Source organism: Buteo buteo, chromosome 22 (genome assembly GCF_964188355.1).
Source record: "Buteo buteo chromosome 22, bButBut1.hap1.1, whole genome shotgun sequence".
Lineage (NCBI taxonomy): Eukaryota > Metazoa > Chordata > Aves > Accipitriformes > Accipitridae > Buteo > Buteo buteo.
Genome location: NC_134192.1, coordinates 2,779,325 through 2,806,304, shown reverse-complemented (window position 1 = coordinate 2,806,304; position 26,980 = coordinate 2,779,325). Strand labels below are relative to the sequence as shown.

The 26,980-nt window shown below is 46.7% G+C and overlaps 1 protein-coding gene and 1 pseudogene across 1 annotated transcript in view; both read left to right on the top strand.

Annotated features, from left to right (window-relative positions):
- The window catches only part of NEXMIF (neurite extension and migration factor), a 171,944-nt gene extending 165,987 nt beyond the window's left edge, over positions 1–5,957 (top strand). The window contains 1 exon segment of the mRNA XM_075054122.1: positions 2–5,957. Within this exon segment, the coding sequence (XP_074910223.1) occupies positions 2–70 (69 nt within the window). The 3' untranslated portion in view covers positions 71–5,957.
- A 1,615-nt stretch (positions 5,958–7,572) lies between these two features.
- On the top strand, positions 7,573–26,716 carry LOC142043391 (uncharacterized; annotated as a pseudogene).
- The last annotated feature ends 264 nt before the right edge of the window (positions 26,717–26,980 follow it).

The window sequence follows — 26,980 nt, the reverse complement described above, 5'->3', positions numbered from 1 at the left end:
TTTTTTTTTCTTTCGGTTGGGGTTTTTTTCCCGTCGGTTCCTTTTCGAAATCTGCCTTGTGGTATGTTGAAATGTAAGTGCTGAAATGAAGTTTGAAATTGTGGGAATTTTATTATTTGAAAGCAAACCTAATCTGGTATTCTCTGTGAAAGACTGTTTTAAAAGTCATACTGTTGTACAGTAGTTTATGCACTATTACCCACAACAACAAAAAATTGTGCCAAACTATGAACAAGTGACTGTATTGTATATATTTTTACTTCTCTATCAACATTGGGTTGTGAGTGTTTTCTGCAGCTATGCCTTTTGGTTTTACTAGAAACATTCCAGTTGTTAAGTACTAACCACCCCCCTTTGAAAGCACCTGTAACTCACGATGAAAATGATATTGTTCACTTATACAACTTACCAAAAGTTTTATGGACATGACTAAAAGTGTGCCAAATTTACTTACCTCATTTCATGGATTCACCCTGTGGTTTAAAGCTCATAAAGGGAAAAAAAAAAAAAAAAGAAAAAAAAAACACCAAAAAAAAAAGGAAAAAAAAAAAAGGAAAAAAAAGGGGAAAAAAAACAAAAAGAAAAAAGGAACTTTGAAACCCATGCTGGGAAATGGTAATGTCCTCTCTTTGAAACCATGAGCAGAAAAACTTAATGGTGAAATGTTGAGTTTCATTATAGGAGAGAGTTGAAACGGTGGAGGAGTTCGGAAAACCACGGACGGTAAGTTTGCCAGGAACTCAAGTGTCTGCATCTAGAGACTACAGAACAGCTGCTTTTCAAGTGTCTGTTTTCTTAAAGCAAAACCTGTAGCTGAAGATCATTTGAAATGCAAAGTTACATTGCTAATTCTTTGTATCTCAGTTTTATATATTTTATAAGAACCTGGGATAAATTCTAAAATAGTTATAAAAACAGAACTAATACGTTTCATACATTTATTGCTATTTACTTTTCCTTTGAGTAGTTTCTTAAACATTTTCGATGCAGAGCCTGTCAAAAGCGCTCTCCTATCATAGCTTTGATGTTTCCTAGATGTCTAACCTTGCGATGCCAATATAGTTTGAACTTTCAAAAGCAAAAAGTCATTAGTTTTAAATACAACTCTGAACCTTTTCTTTGATTCAGTTCGTAAGAAAAAAAAAAAAACGGAGCTATTTGTGATCTCACCGATCAGGGCCGGATCATACATGACTGGACTTTTATTAAGACAGCGTTAAGTATTGAATGCTAAATGTATTCTCAAAAGGCCTTATTTGTAACCCTACTCACCACACCCTCGCCCTCCACGAGAATAACAAACCCAACAAATATCTATTTTCCTTGTGCAACTGAGAGCCTGTGCATTTTGCTGCTGATTTCTTATGAAACCTTGATATGCAAGAGCCCTGCTAACTGGGAGCTGTTGGGAGCAGAGGGGTGCGAGGCTTGGACAAGTTTATGCAATAGAAAACGATGAGGAAGAGGAGCCTTAATAGCAGTCAGACAGATCACGTTCTCGACATGGTCGTGAGCATAGAGGTGGTGTTTCGCAGAGGACAGGACTAGACTCGGTTTTCCTTACAAGCAGGTTTTTTTCCGGCCCGTGCGCAAGGCAAAACAGCAGAATTGTTTTAAGTTAATTTAGCAAAAAAGCAGGCTGAACCCTTAAAATTGAAGTGGAGTTGCAGAGTGTCGATTTAGAATCAGAATGTTTTCAGCATTTGCAGATCTTGAGGTATAGCTCAGGCTCAGCTCTGCAATCCCAGAAAGAACAGCATGGTAACTGCATTGCATTTTATTTAACAGATGAAAGAAGGAACTCTGGAAAAATAGTAATGCTGAAAACCATCTTAGAAGTTCATTTATTCCATGAAAAAATGAAATGCTGGTGTTGCTCGGAGTGAGTCGCTCTGGGTAAGAGCGGTCCCTGGGTACCCCGCGGGTTGCCGTGGATGGGAGCGGGGTGCAGTATCCCACCCTGGCTCTGGCTGCAGGAGGGAGATCCAGAAGATGCTCAGGATTTATTTTGGAGACAAGAGCTGTGCTAGGGCTCCATCCCTGGGCGTTTGGCTTGCCTGCAGCCACCGTGCTCTCCCCTGTTTGCCCAGCAGCTGTCTTTTCTATTCGTAGGGTCATCAGATACTATAAGCTCCGGCCACTGCCGTGGTGTTGGCGTATCCCGTTTTTTCAGCATTCCTCCCGTGTGCTGCAGGATGAGGGGCTGCCGGCTCCCTTCTTTCGGATGTTGAGGCTGCCGCTTCTATGGAGACAGGTCAGGTCCAGGGCTGGGATGCGGCATGGCCCTTCTTTTTGACCCAGAACCATCATTTGAAAGCACATTTTGACTGGCCTGCACTGTGCTCGTTATGCTTAATATTATGAATATGGGACTCGTAATAAAATACCTTGTACTGAACCAGATAGCAATATTTATTGCATTTGAGAAATGTGCAATAGGGCATGAAGATAAAAGGCATAAAACGTATCGACTATTTTATTATATGTTGGAAATCCATGAATACCCAGCTAGGTGTTTCAGGACAGTGTTAATCACAAATACCAGCTGCCTTGTTGCTCTCTCCTTCAGTCCTTCTGTCGCTCCGATTTCGCTGCCGTCTTCAGTTGTCATCCCATGTCCTCCCCAAAAACCTCTGACTGGGGAGATGTTAAAGAGCCCAGATCCCTCACGGTGTGGCAGTGGCCCTTCTCTGCGTCTGAAAAAGTGATCCCTCTGCTGATTGACCCCCAAATTCAGAAATTGCCTTGAGCCAACCATTTGCCCTTCTCCTTTTGATCTTCACAGAATCATAGAAGGGTTTGGGTGGGAAGAGACCTTTAAAGGTCATCTCGTCCAACCCCCCTGCCATGAGCAGGGACAGCTTCAACTCGATCAGGTTGCTCAGAGCCCCGTCCAACCTGACCTTGAATGTTTGCAGGGATGGGGCATCCACCACCTCTCTGGGCAACCTGAGCCGGTGTTTCACCACCCTCACCGTAAAAAATTTCTTTCTTAAGTCCTTCTCTGCAGGGCTGCTCTCAATCCCTTCATCCCTCAGCCTATATTGATACCGGGGGTTGCCCTGACCCAGGTGCAGGACCTTGCACTTGGTCTTGTTGAACCTCATGAGGTTCAGATGGGCCCACTTCTCAAGCTCGTCTAGGTCCCTGTGGATAGCATCCTGTCCCTCAGGTGTGTCAACCACACCACTGAGCTTGATGACATCTGCAAATTTGCTGAGGGTGCGCTCGATCCCACTGTCTATGTCATCGATGAAGTTAGTAGATGGTCGCGGTCCCAATACGGACCCCTGAGGGACATCACTTGTCACCAGTCTCCATCTGGGCATTGAGCCATTGACCACTACTCTCTGGACATAACCGTCCAACCGATTCCTCATCCACTGAACAGTCCATCCATCAAATCCATACGTCTCCAATTTAGAGAGAAGGATGGTGTGGGGAACCATGTCAAAGGCCTTACAGAAGTCCAGATAGATGACATCCATGGCTCTTCTCTTCTCCACTCATGTAGTCACTCCATCATAGAAGGCCACTAGGTTGGTCAAGCAAGACTTGCTGTGGGTGAAGGCATGCTGGCTGTCTCAAATCACCTCCCTGTCCTCCGTGTGCCTTAGCAGAGCTTCTAGGAGGATCTGTTCCATGATCTTCCCAGGCACAGAGTTGAGGCTGATGGGCCAGTAGTTCCCAGGGTCCTCCTCTACCCTTTGTAAAAATGGGCACAACGTTTCTCTTTTTCCAGTCACCGGGGACTTCACTTGACTGCCGTGACTTTTCAAATATCATGGAGAGTGGGTTGGCAACTGCATCAGCCAATTCCCTCAGGACTCTGGGATGCATTTGGTCAAGTCCCGTAAGCTTACCTATGTTCAGGTTCCTCAGGTGGTCACGAACCTGATCTTCTCTTACAGTGGGAGGGACTTTGCTCCCCCAGTCCCTGCCTTGAGGTCCATCCACTCGAGAGGTGTGGGAAGAGAGGTTGCCAGTGAAGACTGAGGCAAAAAAGTTGTTGAGTACCTCAGCCTTCTCCTCGGCCGTTGTTACCAGTTTGCCGGTCATGTTCATCGGTGGGGTACGCTTGCTTTGATCTTCCTTTTCTGACTGACATAACCTATGGAAGCCCTTTTTATTCATTGCATCCCTCGCCAAGTTCAGCTCCAGCTGCACCTTGGCCTTCCTGGCCCCATCCCTACACGACCAGGCAGCGTCCCTGTGCTCTTCCCAGGATCCTTGTCCCTGCTTCCACTGCCTGTGCGTTCCCTTCTGGCCCTTCAGTTTGACCAGCAGGTCTCGACTCAGCTATGCCGGTCTCTTGCCTTCCTTTCCTGACTATTTACACTTGGGGATCGAGAGCTCTTGCGCTCTCTGGAAAGCGTCCTTAAAGATCTGCCAGGTCTGTTTTGCTCCCTTGACCCTGAGGGCAGTTTCTCAGGGGGTCCTATTGACTAACTCCTTAAAGAGCTGGAAGTTTGCTTTCCTAAAATTCATCTCCACCTGCCTATCACTACCTCAAGGTTTTCATCGCTTCCCACCTTCGCCTCGTTCCTTGCCATACAAGCTCACCTTTTCCACTTGCCTGTCTTGTCATTATCATCGAATTTTTATTTTTCAGGGCTCTGCTCCCAGCTGTGAGAGGACCGGGACGTCGGTCCCGTCCATCCCTGCCCACCATCCGTGCACCCCGGGGCTCCCCACGCCTCCCCACGTTGGCTCCCATCTTGGCTCATCCTCTTGCCCAGTCCCTCTGCGCTTCCAGCCTCCTCTCGCATCTTCTAGTTGGGCTCCTGGCTGTTCGGGGCAACTAATCCAAGCCATGCAAAAGACGTTTATTCTGCAGCATCCCTTAAAATGTCTTTTCTGCTCTGTCTCGTTTCACTCCTACTCTAGAGGCGTCCCGTAAGGCGCCGTATGAGAGGACCGGTGTCAGTGATGCTGCTCTCCTAAGCCGCGCTGTGCTGGCACACTGCGGTTTGGGCGACTTACAATCGGCAGTGAAATTAGGGAGCAGAAACTGGCCGCTTGCAAAGGAAGGTCATAAAATCCATCGGAGAGGAGAACAATGCGGGGCAGCTCAGCGTCAGGGAAAGGCGGCACTTGTCGCCCTCCCGCGTGAGCGCAGGTCTCTGGCGGTCCGGGGAAAGCATCACTTTCCCTGCGACGACCGCGCCGTGTGGAGGATGTCCTGCAGAAAAAAACCCTACAGCGACCTAGCGGTAGCCAGCCCACCCCCAATGGCCATAGTTTTGCTGGAGGTACTTGCATATAGAGGTTTTGTAAATAGAAAAAAATATCAGTGATGGGGATTCAAGTAATCATTTTTAAAAAAAAAAAAAAATCTTACCAGGTTTACATCTTGCTTTTCTTTTTTTAAGCATAAGAGGTTTGTTGTTTTCTTTTTTTAAAAACGGCTTGAGACTAATGTCTTGCGGACCAGATTTAGCCAGGTGTTTTGGGAGGAGGAGGAGGTCAGCAGCAGCACGCGGGGCTGTCCCTTGCTGGCGCTGCACCGTCCTGCCGAGGCCAGGTCTGCACGGAGAGAAAAAGCCAAGGCTGGCGTCAGCCCGGTGGTGGTTGCTTTGCGAAACTGTTGCTGCGCGGCTCGCTTTTTTTAAAAAGTCAGGATTGCTGTTATGTTTTTCGGCATTAGGGCTCAAATGAGCCACGAACCAAAATAAAGATGTTTTAAGCATTTTCATCCTTTACCTGCTGGACCACGTTCTTCTTTCCCTGAGGTCCCCATCTAGCAAAGCGCTTGGGTGGGCGCTCGCTCCCAGGGGCTCCTGCTCCCCAAGCGCTTTCCTGGATGGCAGCCGGCCTTTGCTGTTAAGTCACGAGAAAAACTCCCTTGAAGTCAGTGTAAGTGAGAAGAGGATCAGGTGCGTGGACTTCAGTTGGTGCAGGATCAGGCCCTCGGTCTTACTTTCTCAACTCGGTGTGTTGGACTTTGCCTATGCAGCTCCCAGGGGGTCCAGTGGAAGTTGCATGGTTCAAGCCGCTGACATCTATTTGAGAATGTGCCTCTTTATCTCTTCAGCGTGTGAAATAATGCAAAAAAAAAAAAAAAAAGAAAAAATATAAAATAAACAAAGTACAATGTCTGTGGTAGAAGCAAGGCTTTTCAAATCTGTTTCTCAGGTAAACAAGTGACACTAATGACAGTGGAGTAACAGCCATCTAAGGGAATTGGGATCTAAAGCAGGAGGATGCCCTCCATCTCGCAGGATGCTTGGGTTGCCAGACACGTTTACTGAGCCTTTGAACACTTGGTGCAAAAGGAAACAAGAAAAAAAATTGGTATTCACCACTACCCTTCGCTAGATAGACAAACGTCCATTTCGAAAGCACAAAGGGAAGACTTAAACGTAGACTAAACCACACACACACAAAAGAAAGGTACCAGTTAAACTCCTTTTGTCTCTTTACTCCCAGTGGGAAGCAGGGTAGAAATCCAAGGAGCTGCTCTGTTCCGCTGCCCGCGGCGCCGGCCGGGGCATTTCGACTGCTGCCTCCAGAGATGTGAATGTACTGCTCCTTGAGTTCCCTTCCATAGAACTAGAGGCACCTCGTTAGGAAGTTGCTCCTGTTTTATGGTGCTAAAGAAAACTTTTATCCCCCCCTTGAGCATTTAAGAACTATTAAATGGCCCTTTTTATGAATGTAACATATCCATTTCTGTTCCACATTTTACACTGCAATTTTAACATGTTTGGAAATGATTTGCCTTTTTTCTTTTAGAATAAGCTTTATAAATATTCTGTAGAGTCAATTGAAGTATAATTCTTAAGGATCACTCTAAGACGCCTACAAAATCTTGTATATTTTTAAGTGTGCCAATTTGTAAAATATTTTGTAAGTGTATATTTTTCTTAGAAAAGTGCTGTGAAGTGTTTGTATGTGTGAGGTTTCCCTTTTTTTGCACCTTCGGGTGTTAATAAAAGGATGTATACTTAAAAGTTTCTGGTTTTAAAAACCAAAATACAAAGAAAAAAATTAAACTTTTGTTGGGAATTTTGTAATAAAAAGAAATGTTGTGAAAGAGTGTAGTGATATTGTGTAAAGGAAACTGGAAAATTTGTGAGCGCTTTGCTGTTTTATAGATCCTCTTGTAAATTATTCTTGTAATATTTTGGGTTTTGTTGTTCTTGTTGCAAAGGTTTTAAATATTTGTGACTGACTCTGTATGGTGAAAACGTCATATTGTTAACTTGCTGAGTTTTGTTATATTGTTTATGGAATAAATAAAAAAATTAAAAATCTCATTTTAAGATCATGTATGAAGAAGAAATTAAAACTGCCATTTATTGAATATTAGGAATCGTTTCTTTAAACAAATCGCTACTATAGATGAGGATCAGTCTGGCCGCCCTCTCCGTGCACGCTCCTGATCCCAGCCCGTCGCCTTAATTGGGCTGATGCTCGTTACCGTGAAGCGCATTAGAGGCGGAGGCGCGGCTGCGGATGGGAAGAAGTGGGGAAAAAGTGCTGGGATCGCTTCTGCTTTAATTTTTAATTGAGAAATGGAGACTTCCTCAAATCGCCAGAGTTACCGGTTCGCCTTCCGAGGGCGCGGAGATGGGGCAGGGCAGCGCGGCCAGCCTTGCCGAGAGCGGAGGCTCTTCCCAGCCCGCCGTCCCCGGCGGAGCGGGGTCCCCGTCCCCCCAGCATCTCGGCAGTGCCGGGAAGCACATCCCCGGACCGGCCTTTTCCTGGGAAGGAGCAGGTGGGTTGCAGTGAAACGCTCCGCGGTTCTGAGCGCTGCTGGCTTCCTCTTCATTTTCTTGTGGAAAATGCTTTAAAAAATATATTTTTTAAAAAATGACCGTTCCTTTCATTAGCGCTTAATGTTGATAGGAACAATAAGGGGCGGGGGGGTTGTTAATTCCGTCTGGGGTCTTTCCAGGCTCTGCCAGCAGAACGTGGGACACAGGCACCATCTTCAGCAGCCAGATCCCGTGCCAAGGGGGTGGGAAACGATCCCCCAAAAGCAGAGCGGGTACCTCTGTGAGCTGCCAAACTTCAAAGACTGGTTTCGGGAAAGCGCTGCCTTCCCAAAATTGTGCCAGACGGGCACAGAATTTCAGTATTTCCCACCGGTCGTGCAGATCCTGATGCCGGGAGCCCGGAGCGGCGAGCGGGGCGAGCGCCGGAGCGGGTCCACCGGCTGGGGAAGGCTGATGGCAGCTCGGCTTTAGGAAGGACAAAATGCGACCTGGTGGTGGAAGAGTCTGCTCTCTGGTGAGTAAAATGAGTAGAGGGGCTGGGCCAAGCCCAAGGCCACCAGACCCATCCAGTCTGCCCTCCTACGTGGGCTCGGTCCGTGACCCGCAGACTGGAAATAGTTCTAGCTCCTTAGTGCAAGTCTTGGTTAGAAGTTTTGGGGACAGACTTTTTAGTAGGGCCTGTTGCCATAGGACAAGGGGTGATGGTTTTAAACTAAAAGAGGGTAGATTCGGACTGGATAGAAGGAAGACATTTTTTATGATGGGGGTGGTGAAACACCAGCACAGGTTGCCCAGAGAGGTGGTGGATGCCCCATCCCTGGAAACATTCAAGGTCAGGTTGAAGCTGTCCCTGCTCATTGCAGGGGGGTTGGACGAGATGACCTTTAAAGGTCCCTTCCAACCCAAACCCTTCCATGATTCTAGGAAATCGGTGCGCACGCAGTGACACCGCAGCAGCGCAAGGCAAAGGACGGCGACCCGACACAAACGCTTTCCCTGTGCGTCCCCGGCCCCTCAGGGAAGGTGCCAGCAGGAGCGAGCCGCGTTGGGGCGAGGGGCGGGCGCGAAGGCTGGTGTTTCCCTGAGCTATTATCCCCCTCGGCAGCCAGAGGGGAAATTTTTCACCTGGGTTTTCCAGACAAGCCCCAGCTCAGGGAGCTCGTGCGCTGCCGTTCTGCAGGAGAGCATTGCACAACGACTCCTAATTTCCAATAAACCCCCGTCTTCCGACGTTGCTTGCATAAAAAATGCGGCTCTAGAAAAGGTATTGAAAAGAGGGACTCAAGTAATTTCGGTTCCAGCTGTACCTTTGCAGGAAAGCCCATCAATACAGATGTTTTAATATTTGCTTCTCAAATCCCGAGGGAGCTATTTTTGATGTGCAGATTCCTCTGAAGTTTGAGCAGGATAAATGTAGCAGCCCCTGCTACAGCATTCAAGTGGGACCAAAGCTAACCAGAGCGGAGGAGTATAACCTAAATGTCATTGCCTTGGCAAAGCAAAGTACTAAAAAGAAGACAAACAGTCCAGCCGGGAAGGGTAAATTAGAGTTAAAATTACCCTCTACTTGAATTGCACAGTCTTATCTTTGTAGCATTTTAAAGGCAGAGGTTTTATCACGGCAGTGCTCCTTTAAAGGGATAAATTCCCACATTTAAAAAATGTAAAATACAGTGAAAACTACCCTATAAAATAAGGCAGCTGTTAACTGTATAAAGTCTCCATCTTTTACCCCAATAAAAGACATTTAATTAAGCAGCGGAGCCTTCATATACCTGAGAAATGCTACAGAAAGGCCCTATTAAAGTGGCTTTGTGTTTATCTAACACATTTATATTATATGCACACATAATTAAAACGCTCATAACTTCTGGATGAACCATCATCCATCTACGCGTATGGCCCAGTGACTTTTCCTTGTGAATAAAAGCAGAGTCAGATTTTAATTAGGATGTAATTTAATATCACCGGCTTCTCCGTCTTGCCGGCAGGAGCTGCTGTCTCCGGCGGGCGAAGGCAGGCTGGGGACGAACCCGTCCCGGGTAATACCAGCCTTCCCTCCGCGGTTCTTGGTTTGGTCTAACTGAAGCAGTAATCTCATTTTGCAAGTGGTTCCGTAGGACGGCTTCAGACACCTTCACCTGCGCTCAGGAGGATTTTGCCTTCACCTGTGCTCAGGAGGATTTTGCACAGCGGCTTTTCAACCTATTTAATTGCTTCATCTGGTTAATGGAAGGAGCAACAGCGAGGAGGTCAGGAGGCAAATAATGCCGCACCGCCAAGCAGCCCTCCTGCACGTATCCCGGGAAGAATTAGATTTAGAATCTATTTCCTATAGCATTTTCCATTATGAGCTTACCTCTGCTTAAAGGCTACTCCGCTGTACCTTGACTCAAAGCCACCTTAATACCCATCCTAATCACCCCAGCAGCTGTGACGCGAGAAACCGTGCCCCTCCACGCGCTGCTTTCTGCAGAGAATCCAGGCGTTTAAATGCTTGGGAAATGGGCTGCATTAAATTGCTTTTTCCTTGCTTTCTCTGCCGCTCCTGCAGCCAGCAGCGAAGCGATGCGAGGCTGCTCGGAGCGGGGAAAGGAGAGGAACGGAGATGCCGGCAGGGCGCAGGGCTGCCCACGTCCCCGAACGCTCGCAGCAAACCCCCGTGCTTCAGCAGGGCACGCTCACGAAGCGCATCCAAATCCAGGTGGGAATTCACACGCGGCATCCCGGATTGCTGGAGCGGCCCGACCGACGGCACCGAGCCGCTTCGATGGATTGGTAGCCCGGTGGTCCGCCTGTCTTTCTCACCCCCTTTAAAGATGCCGTAGGTCGATCCCGCGGGCTGGGGCGCGAGTTTCCCGGAGCGGCGTCTGGGAAGCGTTCCTGGGGCGAGGGGTCCCTCGGCATCCCCCCGCCGCCGAGGCCGGGCGGCTCAGCTGCGCAGAGACCCTGCGGCTGCCGACCCAGCGAGGGGAGACGTCCAGTTCTGCTTCGGCCAGCTGGGATTGTGGGGGGGTTTGCCTGATCAGAGCACGGAAACGGGAGAAGCTGATCAGTTATCCGAGAAAGTTGGTGGTTTTTTTTTTCTTTTTGTATCGCCAAAGCTTAGAGGCTTTTTTATTTTGAACGGTAGGGTCAGTACGGTTTAATGTATTATTATCCAGGGCGTATACCGAGAGGGGTCGGAGATTCTTTGGGTGCCACTTGCATGGGTTTGGGACTAGAAGGGTGCATTAGATGTGGTTACACACATTTTGGGAACCGCAGCTGTGCCATTTTCCAGTTGCTGGAGTACCTGCCTTGGCTAAGGGTGGACGAGCCCTCGTGCCCATGAGGGACTCATCGGGGTCTCCCTGTTCCCAGGTGGCCACACAGAAAGGGTGAGATGCCACCAGCGGGGATGCGTTGGTTGCTCCCGGGCTCGAGGTGGACCCTGACGCTATGAGCTGCAGTTCAGTATAGGCTGAGCCCTCAGACGGATTAATCTGAGAAACGCCTGACCTGGGAACCTCAGCGATAACGAGATCTCAGATACGGCTGAAATGCTCAGCGCCAAATCGCCTCAGGCACGTCTAGAAATATGGTGCCCACAGGGTTAGGCATGAATTTTCTGACAATGACACATTGGGATGGAGGCAGGTAAATTCTACTGTGGCCCTGCCAAAGTCCTTGGACACTTCAGGACATCTTTGACTTACCTTGAACTGGATGGTGAACGTTGTGATGGAAGGGAGGTTTGCTCCTCCATCTCCTGTGTCTCTAGCCAGTAACTAAACTACTGGATTATTTCTCTGTAAACATGCAAACTGCGTTGAAGCCTGTCAATACCATCAAGACAGCTCTCATGAAAAGCAACGAGTAGCCGTGAGGCTCAGACTGTTTTCACCCCATGCTGTGAAGCCGCACTACAGGCAACGCACCGAATTGTGGCCCGTGGATCTTCACGCACTGGGGAATGGCGTGGGTTGAATTACATGTGGGAGCTGAGCCTTCACTCTACTTTTCTTGCTTGGTTTTTGCTTTATAATCCATCTCTTGCTGCGGAGCATGCCTGGGGACGATTTGTGATACACTAAAACCTAAGAAGCTGGAGTGTGAGAGAAGCAGCGACAGGAAAAATAATCCAACAGCACCTAAACTTGGTTTAACTGCCTAGTGTTCTTTGCAAAAACACTTTACGTAGTGTTTGGGGATGGTGTAGATCCACTCCGAAGGGTCTTGCGCAGAGGGACGGGCACGTAAACGTCAGAGAGAGATGCTGCAGCCCCAGCTCTGCCAAGCATTTCAGTTCGTGTGCCGTGCCAGCACCTTGGTTGGATTTCTTACCTGCCGCTTCCAAAAGAAAAAAGGCTGGGTGGGCTGCGGCACCATTTGTTCTCTCTGCTGAGCCTTTCCCCGAGCTGGTAACGTCGCATCTCGAGGACTTGAAACCTTTTTTTTCCCCAAGCCTGAGCCTATGGGCTGGTGTCTGTCTCGCTAATGAAACCTTCCCTGCTGCGCCGCCAGCCCCGGCACAGCCCGGCCACCAGCCCGGGGCACGCGTGCCGCTGGCCCTCCTGGGTTCATTAGCTGAAACGAGTTAGCACAAGGTGGGAATATTCTCATAAAATTAGCTCATGCTGAAGCGTTTGCAGGCTGGAGGCCTCTAGAGGGTGTCAGGTAATGAGTTTAAATTGTGGATGTATTTTTCTGTCTTCGTGGAAGTAAGTCGATACAAAAAAACCTGGGAATTGCTTTGTGTCGGGTATTTGTAAGCGCTTCTCTTAAATATATTTCAAACTTGGAAATGACAGTGTTTCTGGGAACAAATTAGGAGGCCTGTTGCAGTGCCGTGAGAGCGCCTGCGGGCTTTGCAGCACTCCCTAATCAGCAGCACACAACGCAAACCCAGCCAGCCGTGTGCCGATGCCCGAACCGATGCAGTGCGAGGCTCCCGTTTCACCTCCGCAAAGTCACAGCCAAACTGCAGACAATGCCTTATGCCGTACGCAGGTGGCATTACACCATCCAAAGCGGGAATTGGGGTTAGGATTCATAAACTCAAATTTTACAGATTTATTCTGTGTTAAATGTGTTACACTTCCAAGCTCTGCCCACTGGTGCGATCGTTTCCCATAAGGATTTGGGGTGCTCTGGTGCTAACACCCATACGCTACAGAGTCAGGCTTTTCTGATTTTTATGATGGTTTGCTATTCTATAGTATCGTATGTTTGCAGCAAATGAAATAAAAACAAAGTCTTGGCCATTGCAAATCACAGATCCAAATTGAGAGGTTGTTTCAAATGAGCACAGTTAAGCTCCAAATTTAAAACATGGAAATAATCCTTCCCCCGCCCTTCCATAACGCTAAATTCATTAGTATGTGTGTTGCTCCTGGGTACTGGAGTGATGAAGGCCGGTAGGAAAGTATGTGATGAAACAAATAACCTTGTCTCTGGAGCTGGGTTTGGATAGCAGGCAGTAAATAAAGCCCAAAGTCACACACCGGCCATGAGATTAAAACAAAATACCAAATAGCTGCGCTTCAGCTGGGCACCATCCATTCTGGGCACTAAATAACGCTGGGACCTGAAGCAGGAATAGTGCATGCCATGGTAATTGCAACTCATAATATTCTTTTAATACCGTCTCTGGCAGGAATGAGGGATATTTGCAGAGTCTTGCTGGCGTGTTTGACTGCAGGCCAGGTCTAGCAAAGCCCAGTCTGCAGGGAAAGGACTTGACTGTGGCCTGATGATGTGTCTGTCTCCTTTTTGGCTCAGGACTGAGCTTGCCCAGGCTGCTCGTGTCCGACTGGATGCTGCCAACCCGGAGCTGGGTAAGTGCCAGACCCGCCTGTGGACTGAAGACAGTCGAGGTGAGGAGATTTGGGGGATCCAGCCCCTTTTTCCTTATCCTCTGAAAACCAAACCTGCTCTTCCTCCTTTTGCTTTCTCTTTCTGCTTTCAGCTGCTGCCTAGCCGCTGTGGTGCCAGGAGAAGAGCCAGAGCTGCCTGGCTAGTGTCCCGTGTAGCTCTGGCAGTGCCCCCGGGCCAAATGTCCCATCTCCTTGGACTCCTCTTGGAGCAGACCCAAGCTACTGGCACGGGGGTTATTGGCAGATTTTTCCGGTGGGGAGGAGGAGGTTCAGGGGCAGCAGGTCTCATCCTGGCCCCAGTGACTAAGCAAAGATACTCAACCCTGAACTTATTAAAGCTCAGCTTTAAACCCAACCTAACTTAGCTTTAACAGCAGCCAGCTGACAGACCCCTGCCCTGAAACAAGAGCCATTTCATACCAAAATCAACCATCACCTTCACCCTGTGAGCCTTTGCAGATTCAGCAGTTAACCTCGTCAGCTCGCCCCATTCAGAAACCCTGGCAGAAAGCTCAACCCTTCCCTCCCAGCCCCAGCCCTGAAGTCATCTCCAAAGCCCGTCTCTTCTCCTGTCCCATAAATTCGCCTTTCCACCGCAGCGTGCCAGCTCCAGTGCTTGGTGGAGTGGAGGAGGTCTTCTTTGTGTCTCCCACCCTCACACTCTGGTCCCAAAGTCAACACGGAGACCAAACCTGCCCCAAATCTTGACTCAAAGTGCCACCTCTCCAGCCCAGCAAGTCATGCAAAACCCAGCCAGGCAGCCAAACTGGGACCGTCCTTTCTCCAACCTGCAGCCGAGCCGTGGACGGTGCTGCTTGGGCTGCCACCGTCCCGGCACAGCTCATCGCGTTCCACTGGCCTGGCAACATCACCCCCACATGTGTTTTTTTACACCTCGTAAAATTCCAGGTACAAACAGTCAGAACAGGTGATGTGTGGTTTATGTTGATAAATGCACACAGGCTTCCCCCAACAAATTGCTGTTTTTTTGTGGGATTACACCTATAGCAGCTTTTGCTTCGCAAATACACTTTGTGTTGCAGCGAAAGCACTGGTTCAATAAAGCACTTAAACACACACTTTATCTTGAGCATGTTGGAGATTATATCCCTCTTTAGCAAAGCATTTAAGTATATGCTTAATTTAAGGATTTAATTAAGGATTTTAATTGTAGACTTCAGTATGTGCTTACCTGCTTGGCTGAATATGGGTGAGATTACTACATGCTGAAGATTTCTACATAAAGTAAATGACTAATTCTGTCTGAATGAAGATGCTACATTATTCTCGCACAAAGCAGTTAAAATATAAAGAGGAGAAAGGCAAGAGGCAGTTAACTTGATTCCTCTGGCTGAAAGTAGCATCCATGCCCAAATCTGAGTTGATTAAAATCTAATGTTAGTTATAGCCTGCAAAGTGGCATTACAGATCAACAGCAAGGGGCACCTTAAAAATGAGCCTCTAGGTCACAAGCTTTAACTATGAGAAAGGAAGGATTCGGATATCCTCTCTCTTTCATTGGAGACAGGGACCTTAAAATGTAAATGGCCACCAAATAACAGGCTGTGGGGCCATTTCTCCAATCATTAGGGGTTCTAAGCTGATTTCCTAAGGAAACAGAGCTTCTGCAATTGCATCACCAGCCTGTCTTTTGGACAATTTCCATAATTTTTGAACTCTGTGACAAATTTCACCTAATTGGGGGCGGGGGCGGATTTCAAAGATACCAAGCTCCAACAAATTTAATGCAAACAAGTGACTGGTTTTCTGTTTCTCCAGTAGCATTTGCTGTCACTGGAGACCTTTCTCTGCCCCAGTACTGGGACAGAGGTAGGACTGCTGCTGACATTTGAAGATGGATGGTGCCCACCTTGCCATGGGACTGAACCTTTGCTCCTGCATTTCCTACTCCGCTGATGTCTTACGATGCTCTGAAGCTCACATGTGCTCAGAAGACATCCGGGTCTGCAACCTTATCTGAATTATTTGTTAGGATGTTTATTGCACACCTGGAAAGCATGTATGATTTAAATACACAGTCGTGATACCACTCAGAAGTACAGGAGTCACTGTGCTTTACTGCTAAAGGCAGCAAAATGCTCTTGTCGTTTCTTTGCCTTTTTGTTTGCTGAGGGTTTTTTTGTCATTTTACTGTCCCTAGTTAAAGTTACTTCATCAGCGATGCGAGGGAAGACACGGTAGCTGTCTACAAGTATTTGGAAGGGATAAACAGAGGCAAATGTGAGAGGAGGAGCTGAGACTCAGAAGGGTTGGAGGAAATTAAGAAAAAGGAATGAGCCTAAATCCTAGCAATGTGAGAAAGGCTGTTTATCAGTGTTTCGCGGTACTCCTCACTACGTCTCCCAAAACAGTAAGTGTTGTTACATCTGTATGGTGCCAGGTCCTGGTTGTAAAGAAGTAACTGGGATGGTCAGATTCTTCCTCTTCTTTTTTGGTTTCGTTATCTTTCAAGATGCAAAATTTCCATTTTTCCCATTTCATTGAATTCCCCCACCACCATCCTCAATTCTCACCACCTTTATACCATCTAAAACCTTATTTCTGAAGCACTCCCCTCCTTCTGCCTGGACTTCTGTGTCTGCAGAGCATCTTTCTGATTTCTTCCAAGAGCAAAGGAACAACAACTGTGTATTGGGTCTGGCTGAGATGCAGTTAATTTTCCCCATAGCAGCCTTCGTAGTGCTGTGCAGTGTACTGGTAGCTAGAAAGGTGTTGATAACCCAGCAGTCTTTTGGCTACTGCTGAGCAGTGCTGGCACAGCATCAAGGCTGCCTCTCCAACAGTCCCCCCCTCCATCACCCCCCAAGGCCAGTAGGCTGGGGGGGGCAGGAGCCTGGGAAGGGGACACAGCCAGAAGAGCTGACCCAAACTGGCCAAAAGGATATTCCATACCATATGACATCTGCTCAGCAATAAAAGCTGAGGCGGGGGGGGGAGCATTCGTTATTATGACATTTGTCTGCCAGAGCAACCACTACACGTACTGAAGCCCTACATCCCGGGAGGTGGATGGACATCACCTGCTGATGGGGAGTAGAGAATAAATCTTTTGTTTTCCTTTGCTTCTGTGTGCGGCCTTTGCTTCTGGTTTATCAAACTGCCTTTATCTTGACCCACATGTTTTTTGTCATTGTATTTTCTCCTGCCTGTCCTGCTGAGAAGGGGGGGGGTGATATAGAACAGCTTGGTGGGCACCTGGCACCCAGACAAGGTCAACCCACCACAGGCCTTTTTGGCGCCAAACGCGGGACACGAGACAACAACAGTTTTGTACTAAGTGTGCTATAGCTATCGTAGTTATTAAGGGGCAAAGCTTCTCTGCGGGTCACGGAGTTTGTTGGCTGCACTGCTTATCTCTTTATTTTGCTGAGCTTGGGAACATGCTAATACAAACAATGGCTGTGTGCTTTGCCCTGGCACTGATGGCCTTACTGTGCTGGGGAAGCTATCTTGTGGAGAGGATAAAGAGCCCAGATCCCTCCTGGTGTGACATTGGCCCTTCTCTGTGTCTGAAAAAGTGATTCCTCTGCTGTTTGACCCCAAAATTTAGAAATTGCCTTCAGCCAACTATTTGCCCTCCTGCCTTTGGATCTGTGTCTCCACCTGCCTATCACTACCTCAAGGTTTTCATCGCTTCCCACCTTCGCCTTGTTCCCTGCCATACGAGCTCACCTTTTCCACTTGCCCTTCTTGTCATTATCGTCGAATTTTTATTTTTCAGGGCGCTGCTCCCAGCTGTGAGAGGACCGGGACGTCGGTCCCGTCCATCCCTGCCCACCATCCGTGCACCCCGGGGCTCCCCGCGCCTCCCCACGTTGGCTCCCATCTTGGCTCGTCCTCTTGCCCAGTCCCTCTGCGCTTCCAGCCTCCTCTCGCATCTTCTAGTTGGGCTCCTGGCTGTTCGGGGCAACTAATCCAAGCCATGCAAAAGACATTTATTCTGCAGCATCCCTTAAAATGTCTTTTCTGCTCTATCGCATTTCACTCCTACTCTAGAGGCGTCCCACTGGGCGCCGTATGACAGGACTGGTGTCCATGACGCAGTAACGCTGCTCTCCTAAGCCCCTCTTCTCTGCTCTGCAGCCACCTCTGTGTTTAAGGACATGGAGGGGGTTGTGTGCCATATGGAGTCTTCATATAGCAACAGCGATGTCTTTTTGCTGGCAGCAGTCAACAAACAAGCCAAGAAGATGTATGTTGCCCATAGCTGCTGCTTATGGACAGAGGAAAAGATGGCTCTGGCTGTGCGAAGGTACCTGAGATGGAGAGCGCAGCCTGCCACGGGTTTGCGTGCTGCCTCACAGAAATGATCGTGGTGTGCTCTGGCCAACTGGTCCTGCTGGGATGGGATGGCAGGGCTTCATGGTCAGCCCATAATTAGCTGCAGTGACCACAATTAGCTGCAGCAACACTCAGCGCAGTGGCTGAACGTGACACTTAGAAATAGCTCAAGAATGGGAGATGGGGCACTGGGTAAGAACTAATATCATAAAAACTGGTGGGAAAGAGGAAGGTTCTGCTCCTCTGGGTTGTAATGGTGTTCTTGAGGGGATCCCCACATGTTCGCAAGAAAAGCTTAAATCCAGCTCTTTGTTGGTGCTTTGCCTTCACCCTTGGGCTTTCTGCCCTGCAGCGAGTGAGCCCAGTTCAGAGGAAGAGCCGGTGTGCTGCCGTCCTGCAAGCGGCTCAGGCAGCCCTCGGAGCCCCGGCTTTGGCTTTTACCAACGCTGTGGGCTGCCCTGGAAAGGCAAAGTCTGAGTCACCAAGTGGCACTCAGGTCTGCCCTTGGGCTGCTAAAAGCTGAACAGTGCTAAAATCAAAGTCTTTTTGTGTGATACCACAAAGTATCACAAGCCCTGACCATATTTTTCTTTTAAAGTTCATATATTGAGCCATCTTAAAATGCAGAAGGGGAAGCAATTGTCATCTGCAGTGGGACCAGCCAGCAGACATACCTAGCGGGCACCCACTCAGGAGCCTTTCCTGCAGACATGCCATGCAGAGAGATAACCCAGGCAGCCAAAATGACATCGCAGGCTCTTATTGATCCCTGCCTCTGGGGGACAGAAGGACTTAAACAAACACAAGTGAGTGTCCGTGGAATATTGCATCTTGCATCTCTTTGTTTCCCACATGAAGCATAAGAAAGAGACACTTCTACCTCTTGTCTATACCTGCACCTTTTTTTTCTTTACCATCAGAATTCGTTTAGAGATCTTCTAGACTGCATGATTATGCAAGATTAGGCTTCCAGCCTTTTAATGAAGATAACAATAGGAGTAGGTGGCTCTAAAGGCAACTTCAGACAGAAAATCCACTTGCAAAGAGAAAAGTATGAGGGATGTGTTCTCTGCAGTGCAAGACATTTTATAGCTAAGTTGTGTGGCAGAAGTGTCTCAAGAATGGTGGCTGTAAGCTGGCAAAGTGGGTATGCAGGTATCAAGGAAAATAGGAAACTCAGAGCCACACTGAGTGCTCAGTCTGTCCTGCTGTCTGAAAACACAGCACAAGTTACTGCAGCAGCAAGTAGCGATCGTTTGTGCAAGTCGGTTTTGCCTATCAGAGTATCACCACTTCAGAGAGTCACTCAGCATCACTGAACGTACCTTCAGATGATGATCTAGAGCAAATAACCTGGGTAATGCTTGCCATGCCAACCTGCCTATCAGACGCCATGTGTTTCTTATCTTTCTGCACAATGCACATGTTCTATCATCTTCTTTGAGAGGAGGGGAAAGAGAAATATACAGCATTTAAAAAGTGGAAATGGTAAAGATGTCTTCAGATGTGGTACGAAAGCTGTGATGACCGGGATCCTTCATGCCTTACACTGTGCAATCCAGTGAGATCATGGAAACCTTTATTTGGAGTGCAGGGCTGTGATTGACATGCTCCTGTTTCAGTGCACTACCGGTATAGACAGAAGAAAATCTCTGCCAATTCTAAGCCGTATAAGGTACCTGACCTACAGATGAGTCAATCTAATTTTATCCTGTTGTGAGCATTGGTGCACCTGTATAATGAATAGCACATTATCACATCCTTTGCTTGACTATCTCAATATAATATGTTTAGTCTTCATAGCCTTTGGTGCATCATGTTATTTATTCTTTCATCTAATGTATTTGGAGCAACTTGCTAGCAGGATGCAGCCCTATTTATCCTTCTAAGGACAACAATAGCAGGAATAAATGTTAAACTAAAGGAAGGAATAAAAAAAAAATAGCAGCTTTATTTGTGCTACGCCGAGATGCATTTCTTGGCAGCCCCAGAGATTCAACAGTCTGGTATTTATCACGACGAAATGCAGAAATGTCTGATGATTACAGGAAGGAAAATAAAGAGACTGAGCATAAACTGCAGACTGAGAGATAAGGGCACATTTTTATGGCAGGCAGCTGCTAAAGCGGTGGTATGTCAAGTCAGCCCTGCGCTGCAGCAGAGAAGAGTGCACGGGACAGGGCAGTGAGGGGGGCAGAGCTGAAACCAGTAATAAACAGGACAGTACGCTACCAAGGAGGAGAATCAGGCAGCCTGCTTAATCACATTATTTAACACCATGAGGATTATTTTTAAGGAATTTATCCCTCCTTCATCTCCATTGCTGCAAAATGCTGGCATTGGCTATGGAGATTATTTAAAATCTTTCTTTTTGAAAGGAGCCCCTGGCACAGTGTTCAGTAAGAGGAGTCTGTCCGGCAGTGCCCGGAGCTGCGTCAGGGATTTAGCATCGGCCTGAGTCTCTTGAGGACATGGTCTGTCCCTGGCTACAAGGTGGGGTCTGGATTTGGATTTGGCCCTGGCTTGTTTGTAGGTGGGTGCTTGGCATGACCCCTCTGCAAAGCTCCCTGATGCAACGGGGATGGGTTGCACTGTTATAGACCCTCTCTATGAACAGGCTTAACACCCGCAGGGGCTTTTGGGTGTAGGGTGGAGGACAGTTTCTCTCCTGACGGGTAGGAAATTCCAATCTCAGTTGGGGTTATGATGCCAAGATTATTGAAATCGAGAGTTGAAGAATAAGCTTTATTATCGAATCTGAAAGGCCCAGGGAGCTCAGGGAGCTCCTGGTGCAAGTGAGACAGTCACTGTACAGCTTTGGTCAAGGTTGCTTGAAGTTAGGTTTAGGATTTGAGAACAGAAAGGTACAAATCTCTCAATTATTGCCAAGTCTGTAAAGTCTGCTAACCTACAGGAAACCTGCTGAAATGGAGGCTCATGTTGGTTATGGAGAACAGCTGCCGTGTTGTTGAGCAGGGAGTGATCACCAATTTAACTTCAGGGCTATGGTTATGAACCGGGCTAAGATTTCAGTTCAAAAAAGGAAATGTGCCATTGCCTGGACTGTTCCGGACATTGCACAGGCCACGTTCTTGGTTGAAGATGAAGGATAGCAATGAAATTCATTATTCTGTTACAGAGGGAGAGAAGCTCCTGGTTTTTAGCAGTTGCATCCCAGTGGTGGAAGTCCTCCATTCCCCCAAGACAAGTACAGAGCCGAAGTAACACATGATCCTTCTGTTTTGGCTTCATTTCATCCTTTTGCAGTATGGCACATTTGATGCAAGATTCAAGGGAATGATGAATTGAACTGTAGAGCTGGCATTTCCCAAGGACAATTCAATAAAGACATATGGGCATGCTGCATATGATACAGATCTTACATTCACTGTAGGGTTAACACAAGTAGTAGCATGAGTCTCTGCCCGGCAAACTCTTCTGACAGATGCTTCCCTCATCCTCTCTGCCCCAGACAAAACCACCAGCCTTTTAGGATCAATAATCTCCTCTCGTGCAGGTGAGGAGATTGCCAAATTACCCCGGTAGCCTCCAAGGCTGGAATGTAGACCCTGTCACTCAACAGTGCCAAGGGCATCAGAAGCAATTAAAGAAAAATGAGAATTGATTTGAAGAATGTAATAATCATTCATCTAGCTGGGGGAAAAAAAAGGATTTTATCATTGATATATTAGAAAGAGTAACATTTACTCTCTAATAAGCTTTATGGCACCCACAGAGGTAAGTCTGAAACCTCAAGGACTTGCACCAAAAATGATTTAATTCTAAAGAACAAGAAAACAATAATGTTGCAAATCAATCCAAGAGGCTAAGGCAGCTAGAAGTGGGCAGGGGAAGGGTTTCTGACTCCTGTCTTGGCCCAAAGTTAAGAAGCCAAGTATCTCCCCATGCCTGCCTTTCCACAGCAATTTTGCTTCCCAGCATATCATGCCCAGCTTGTTTTTGTAATCACTCTTGCAGCTACTCTTGGAAATACACAGATGTTCACCCTCTGCACTTCTCATGCGTCCTGTCCTATTGAGGCAGATGTGGTCATTGCAGGTAAACTTAAATGGGGATGGTGATCTCTGAGTACAGAGGATAGAAAACCAAAGATGAGTAACAAAGCAAGGTGGTTTTGAGGGAGAAACTGAAAACTGCCATAGCCTGTAAGTATCTCTGCTTGTGCTTTGGTGGCTGCCCTTGGACAGGCAGTTTTGTCACTCTGTGCTCAGCTTCTCGTTGCTCTAACAAGGGACAAGGAGCTTCATTGATCTTTGTAAAGCATTCAGTAAGCACCACATTTTTCTTTCATGTTCTGGATGTCCCTGCTATAGAACACATACATCAAACCCTGCCCGTAATGGAGTAATTAAACAGCACTGCTAAAGGGATGTCATAGGATAGGACTGATTACAGCTCACCCAGAAATGTCTTTCCAAGTCTCAGCCCCTTTGACGTGATTCTCCCCCCTTTCTCTGAATTTCTTCCTGCATTAATTTCAGCCGGTCCTGGGATTATTTGAAAAAGGGCCTTGGGGGACTTGTTCAAAGGCACTGCCACCACAGACGACTTTGCTTTCTGAACTGAAGCATTTCACTCCTATCTGTCTGGACATATGAGCTGCTCAGCACTGCTTCATTAGGCAAGTTATTTTTAAATTCCCAGAAAGAGCAAAACATTGAGAGACGAATTAGCATTTGCTGTTCAAACAGCTGCAAAAAAGAGTAGGCAGAAACCCACGCCGGGTCCCCCCTGCTAGCCCTGTGATTAACCGGACTGCAGTACCCAAAGTCACTGACATACGCTCAAGCTGTACATGAGATGTTAGAAATCACGCCCGAAGATAAGGATTGGTGAGTGACCATCAAAACTGTGTTTTGGATGTAAATAAGAGGGTGACTATCAACACTGAATCAGAAAATGTCTTTGAAAGATTTCTCTTCCCTCCAACCCCATCCTGTGTTTCCCACTTTCTCTTTCCCCCGTTTTTCTCTTAAGGACTTTGACGCTTAAAAAACCCCTCCATTCTAGTTTCTCAACACAAATGAATGAAAAGATAAAGCCTGCCCAGGGTCCTTGCTTCCCCTGAACAATAACTAAAACCCAGCGGGCACCCAATACTTTAAAATGCCAAGGGACAGCAATAAAGCTGATGTTATTTGGTGTTATTCTCGCCTGCTAACATGTTTAAGTTTCCATGTGGCTAATACTGCTCTTACAGCACAGAGTTAAAGCAAAAGGCATGGCAATAAAACTGTTAGAGGCACGTTTTGGTAGCTGTCTTTTTGCAAACGCTGATTGCCCTGCGGCTTGTGCTGCTCAGGGCAGCTCTGGCTCACACTGATTAAGTTACGCAGGTGAAACTAAGGGTTGGAAAGCTGTAGCTCTTACAGATATGGCCTAAACCTGAAAAGGGAGGAGAGATGACTCAAAATGGCCTTTTCACCTAACTGGGAGCACTTGCGTATTGCAGTTAAGGCTGCCTGTGCCTGCCTGCTTCACCTCTTCCCTTCGCCCCTGCCTGCAGTCATAGTGTTTCTGTATTTACTCAGAAGAAATCTAGCAGGAGCTGTTCTAATAACCTGCTCCCAATTCCAGCCTAATAAAGGCTGACGGATTCCTCTGAATTAATTCTTGTTCAAACCAGAGTGTTTCCTTTGGAAAAAAAAAAAATCTCATTAAGTATTTCCAGTGATTCTTCAGTGACAGGCACTCTGCCATAGTCGGCAAATTGTGGGTGGACTGTTTCAGTGGACAACTTTCCCCACTGCTAAAAACAGACAGCAACCTATTCTGATGGTCAGCTACCAAACACCACTTTGCCAGATAAAGAACCCTTTAGTGTTAAATCTGCCACATGCCTTCCTAGAGACTGCATTTAAAATCTCCCTTAACCTTTTATTTCTTAATAAACTGTGTTCCTTGGGTGTTTTCTAATTGAAGGTGTGTTTTCCAGCCCTCGGGAAAGTCTTCCTGGAGCCCACAACACAGGTAATAAAACCTCCCTTGTCTTCCTTGGTGTCTCCCTTTTTGGTTCTATGGAAGCATTAGCTCCTCTTGGCAGAGCATCTCATTAGGACCTCATGTTCAGCTGATTATTCCTCTTCTGAATCACTGTTTTCTATGACTTTGTCACCCACCCTGTAGTCCAGCTGCTGCTCTACTCTTAGCCTGATGACTTTACATCTGGTGGCACTGAAAAACATGTTGTTTACTTAAGCTCAGCTCATTAAGTGATCCAGATGAGGTTTGGTAGCAGCGACCTGCCCCTAACTTCTGTGCACCTGCAGATCACCAGTAATGATTTTCTACTTTCTTGTGGGTCACTGATCACACATTAAGTGGTGTGGGGTCAAGAACTGGTAGGAAGGGAGCTGTGCCTGGTTCAGTGATGCTTCTGCTTACAATTACACTTGGAGACCTTTCAGTTAGTTTTCAGTCCAATTAATATTTGTCATATTGACTTACATCATTCCTCTTAATCAAAATATTGTGAAAGAGAAGATCAGATGTGTTACTAACTGAAGGTTTATTCTATCAGCGCTACTGCTTTAAACCATGACATTAAGGAAAGTATCTGGTTAACTTGACAAAGCCTACTTTTCATAATGTCACAGTATCTTCTTGAAATGATTTATTAGTGAGGCCTCTTACCTACATTACTCTGCATTATTTTGCTTGGCATTGCTGCCAGCGTGACAGAGATGCACCACGTTTGCTCCAGTAAAGGCCATACTTCCCCCATCCCCAGATGGGCTCAGCCTTTAACTGAGTCTTTTGCAGGGCCCTGCTTCGTTGCAAAATGGGATATCCCTACCATCACTTTTGCAGGCAGGCTTGTGCTTGTTTGTGACCGCTACAACAGGGCACAAGTATGAAGGAGTGAGATTTGAAAAGGGAAACTGCGGAGTCAGCATAATGAGAAGTGGTAGGCAGTTTCTGGTTGTTGAATGAGCATGAATTAAACATTTTGGAAACCTGTAAGCGACTTCCTTTCAAAAATGTGCACCAGCACTTCTCTATGGCAAAGTTTTACCCAAACCTGCCAGCTGTTACTCCTTCTTAGGTATCCTTGATCACAGAATGTCAAGTAATATGTTTCATTAACTTTTTAGGAGACACATAGCTGCAACAGATTTCATCTGGCCTCTTCTCTAGCAGCTGTTAACGGAGAGGGGCCAGGCCAACTGTCCGTCCTTGTTTGTCGCTAACTACTTCTGCTCAGAGGCAGGTCTCCAAATAAACCCTGCTCAGCGGTGGTAGAGTCGCTGTCATTTTGCCCAGTGCTGCAGAAACCTTTGTATCTGTGACGTAAAGTCCTGGGGCTCCATGTTTTGTACCGTGGTGTCTCTGGGCAGAGCTCGAAGATGTTCTCCCAACCCCATACGTTTGTTTTGACGTTTCCAGCTCTCGCCTTCGAGAGATTAGCGCTGGTGTGTGGCAACACTAATACTCAGGAGCTAAGTAACACCAAGTAGACTCGTTTTTCTGTCTAACCAGAGAAAAAAGGAAAATAGCTTCAAGTGTTTTTAACACTTAGAACAGAGAAAAAAAAAATCTTCTTTTTAGAACTCTCCACCAATGCAGTGTTGGGACTGTCTATTTAATTGTAGCATCTTGCAATTGTGCCGTTTCTTAGCATGTAACAATATGTTGTTGGGTTTTTTTGCTGCTCCTTTTGAGGCGAGGCAATGGAACAAGGTTTACGAGACTGCTGTAGATCAATCCGCATAGGAAAAATTCTGATACAGAGCGACGAGGAGACTCAAAGAGCGAAAGTGTACTATGCTAAGTTTCCACCAGACATTTACAGAAGAAAGGTTCTTCTTATGTACCCAATACTTAAGTAAGTGCCTTTCATCATCATGTACAGTTAGACTCATCTGGACAGTGAGTGCACTGAATTGAAAGGAAAATTTCCAGATTTCAGGGGCTTTGATTAGTTTTATTTATCAGCCTGTGCCAGAATACATATTAGTCAGCCTGCACCAGCATGAATGCAGAGCAAATCATTTGGGCGTGCCTGCATTTGTGAAAAAGGTTGAAGCATTAAGACTTTACAAATTCAATTTTTAAAATTTTTCCATGAGAAAATACTCAAACAGTATTTTTTTCATGCTATTAAAAGACATTTTTTGGATTAATATTATAATCCTAGAAGTAAATTACTTCAAATACAGTTAATACTTCCAAAACAACCCGCTATAATCTGGTAAGCATGGTAAGGAATTTGTCAGGATGAAGTAACTTTTCCAGTCTAAGATTTAATTCTGGTTCTAGACATGGAGCTCTTGATTGCCATTTTACTATTTTAGATGAGCTTTTTTGCCTCACGGCTTTAATAAAATCCACCGACTCCAGTGCTTAAAACCTGGCAGAGTTGGCTGTCTCAGAGTGGAGTTGAAGTTCCTTCATCAGGCGACCAGAGTTTTCTACAATTAATCCATGCAGAGATGGTAGTTTTCCAGTGGGAAAGGACAGTCTCATCATTCAGTCACACCCCAGTGTTAACACGGATAGTCTCGGATGGACTAGGGCAAGTTCTTCAACCAGGGGAAAAGAAGAAAAAAAAAATCTCACTTTTTCCCCTTTCAGGTACTGGTAATACTGTCATTGAGGCTGTCAAAGTTCTTGTAGAACATGGCGTACAACCAAGTGTCATTATCCTGCTAAGCCTATTCTCCACACCGCACGGTAAGTTGAAGCCTTTGCCCTCTCTCAAAAGGAGCCAAATCGACCATCCAGGAATTCCCAGAGATCACCATTTTAACTACAGAAGTTCATCCTCCTGTTGCACCAACACACTTTGGACAGAAGTATTTTGGAACAGACTGACACACTTGGAACAAACAGATATGACTATATGAGGGTTTTTTTCTACATTTTATTATTGTTGAGTTGGTTGAGGGCATGTTTAAAAATCTTTTTGGCCAAAGGGGGAAATACTTGACTTAGATTAGATCTGGTCAGTTACTGCCTGAACACCAAATCGGGTACAGTAACAAAGCAGTCTGTCGTTACAAAGTCAAGCATCTCAGTGTTGGGTTGTATAAATTGCTACACTCTGTTTTAACTTATTTATTCTTCTATAGCCTGAAT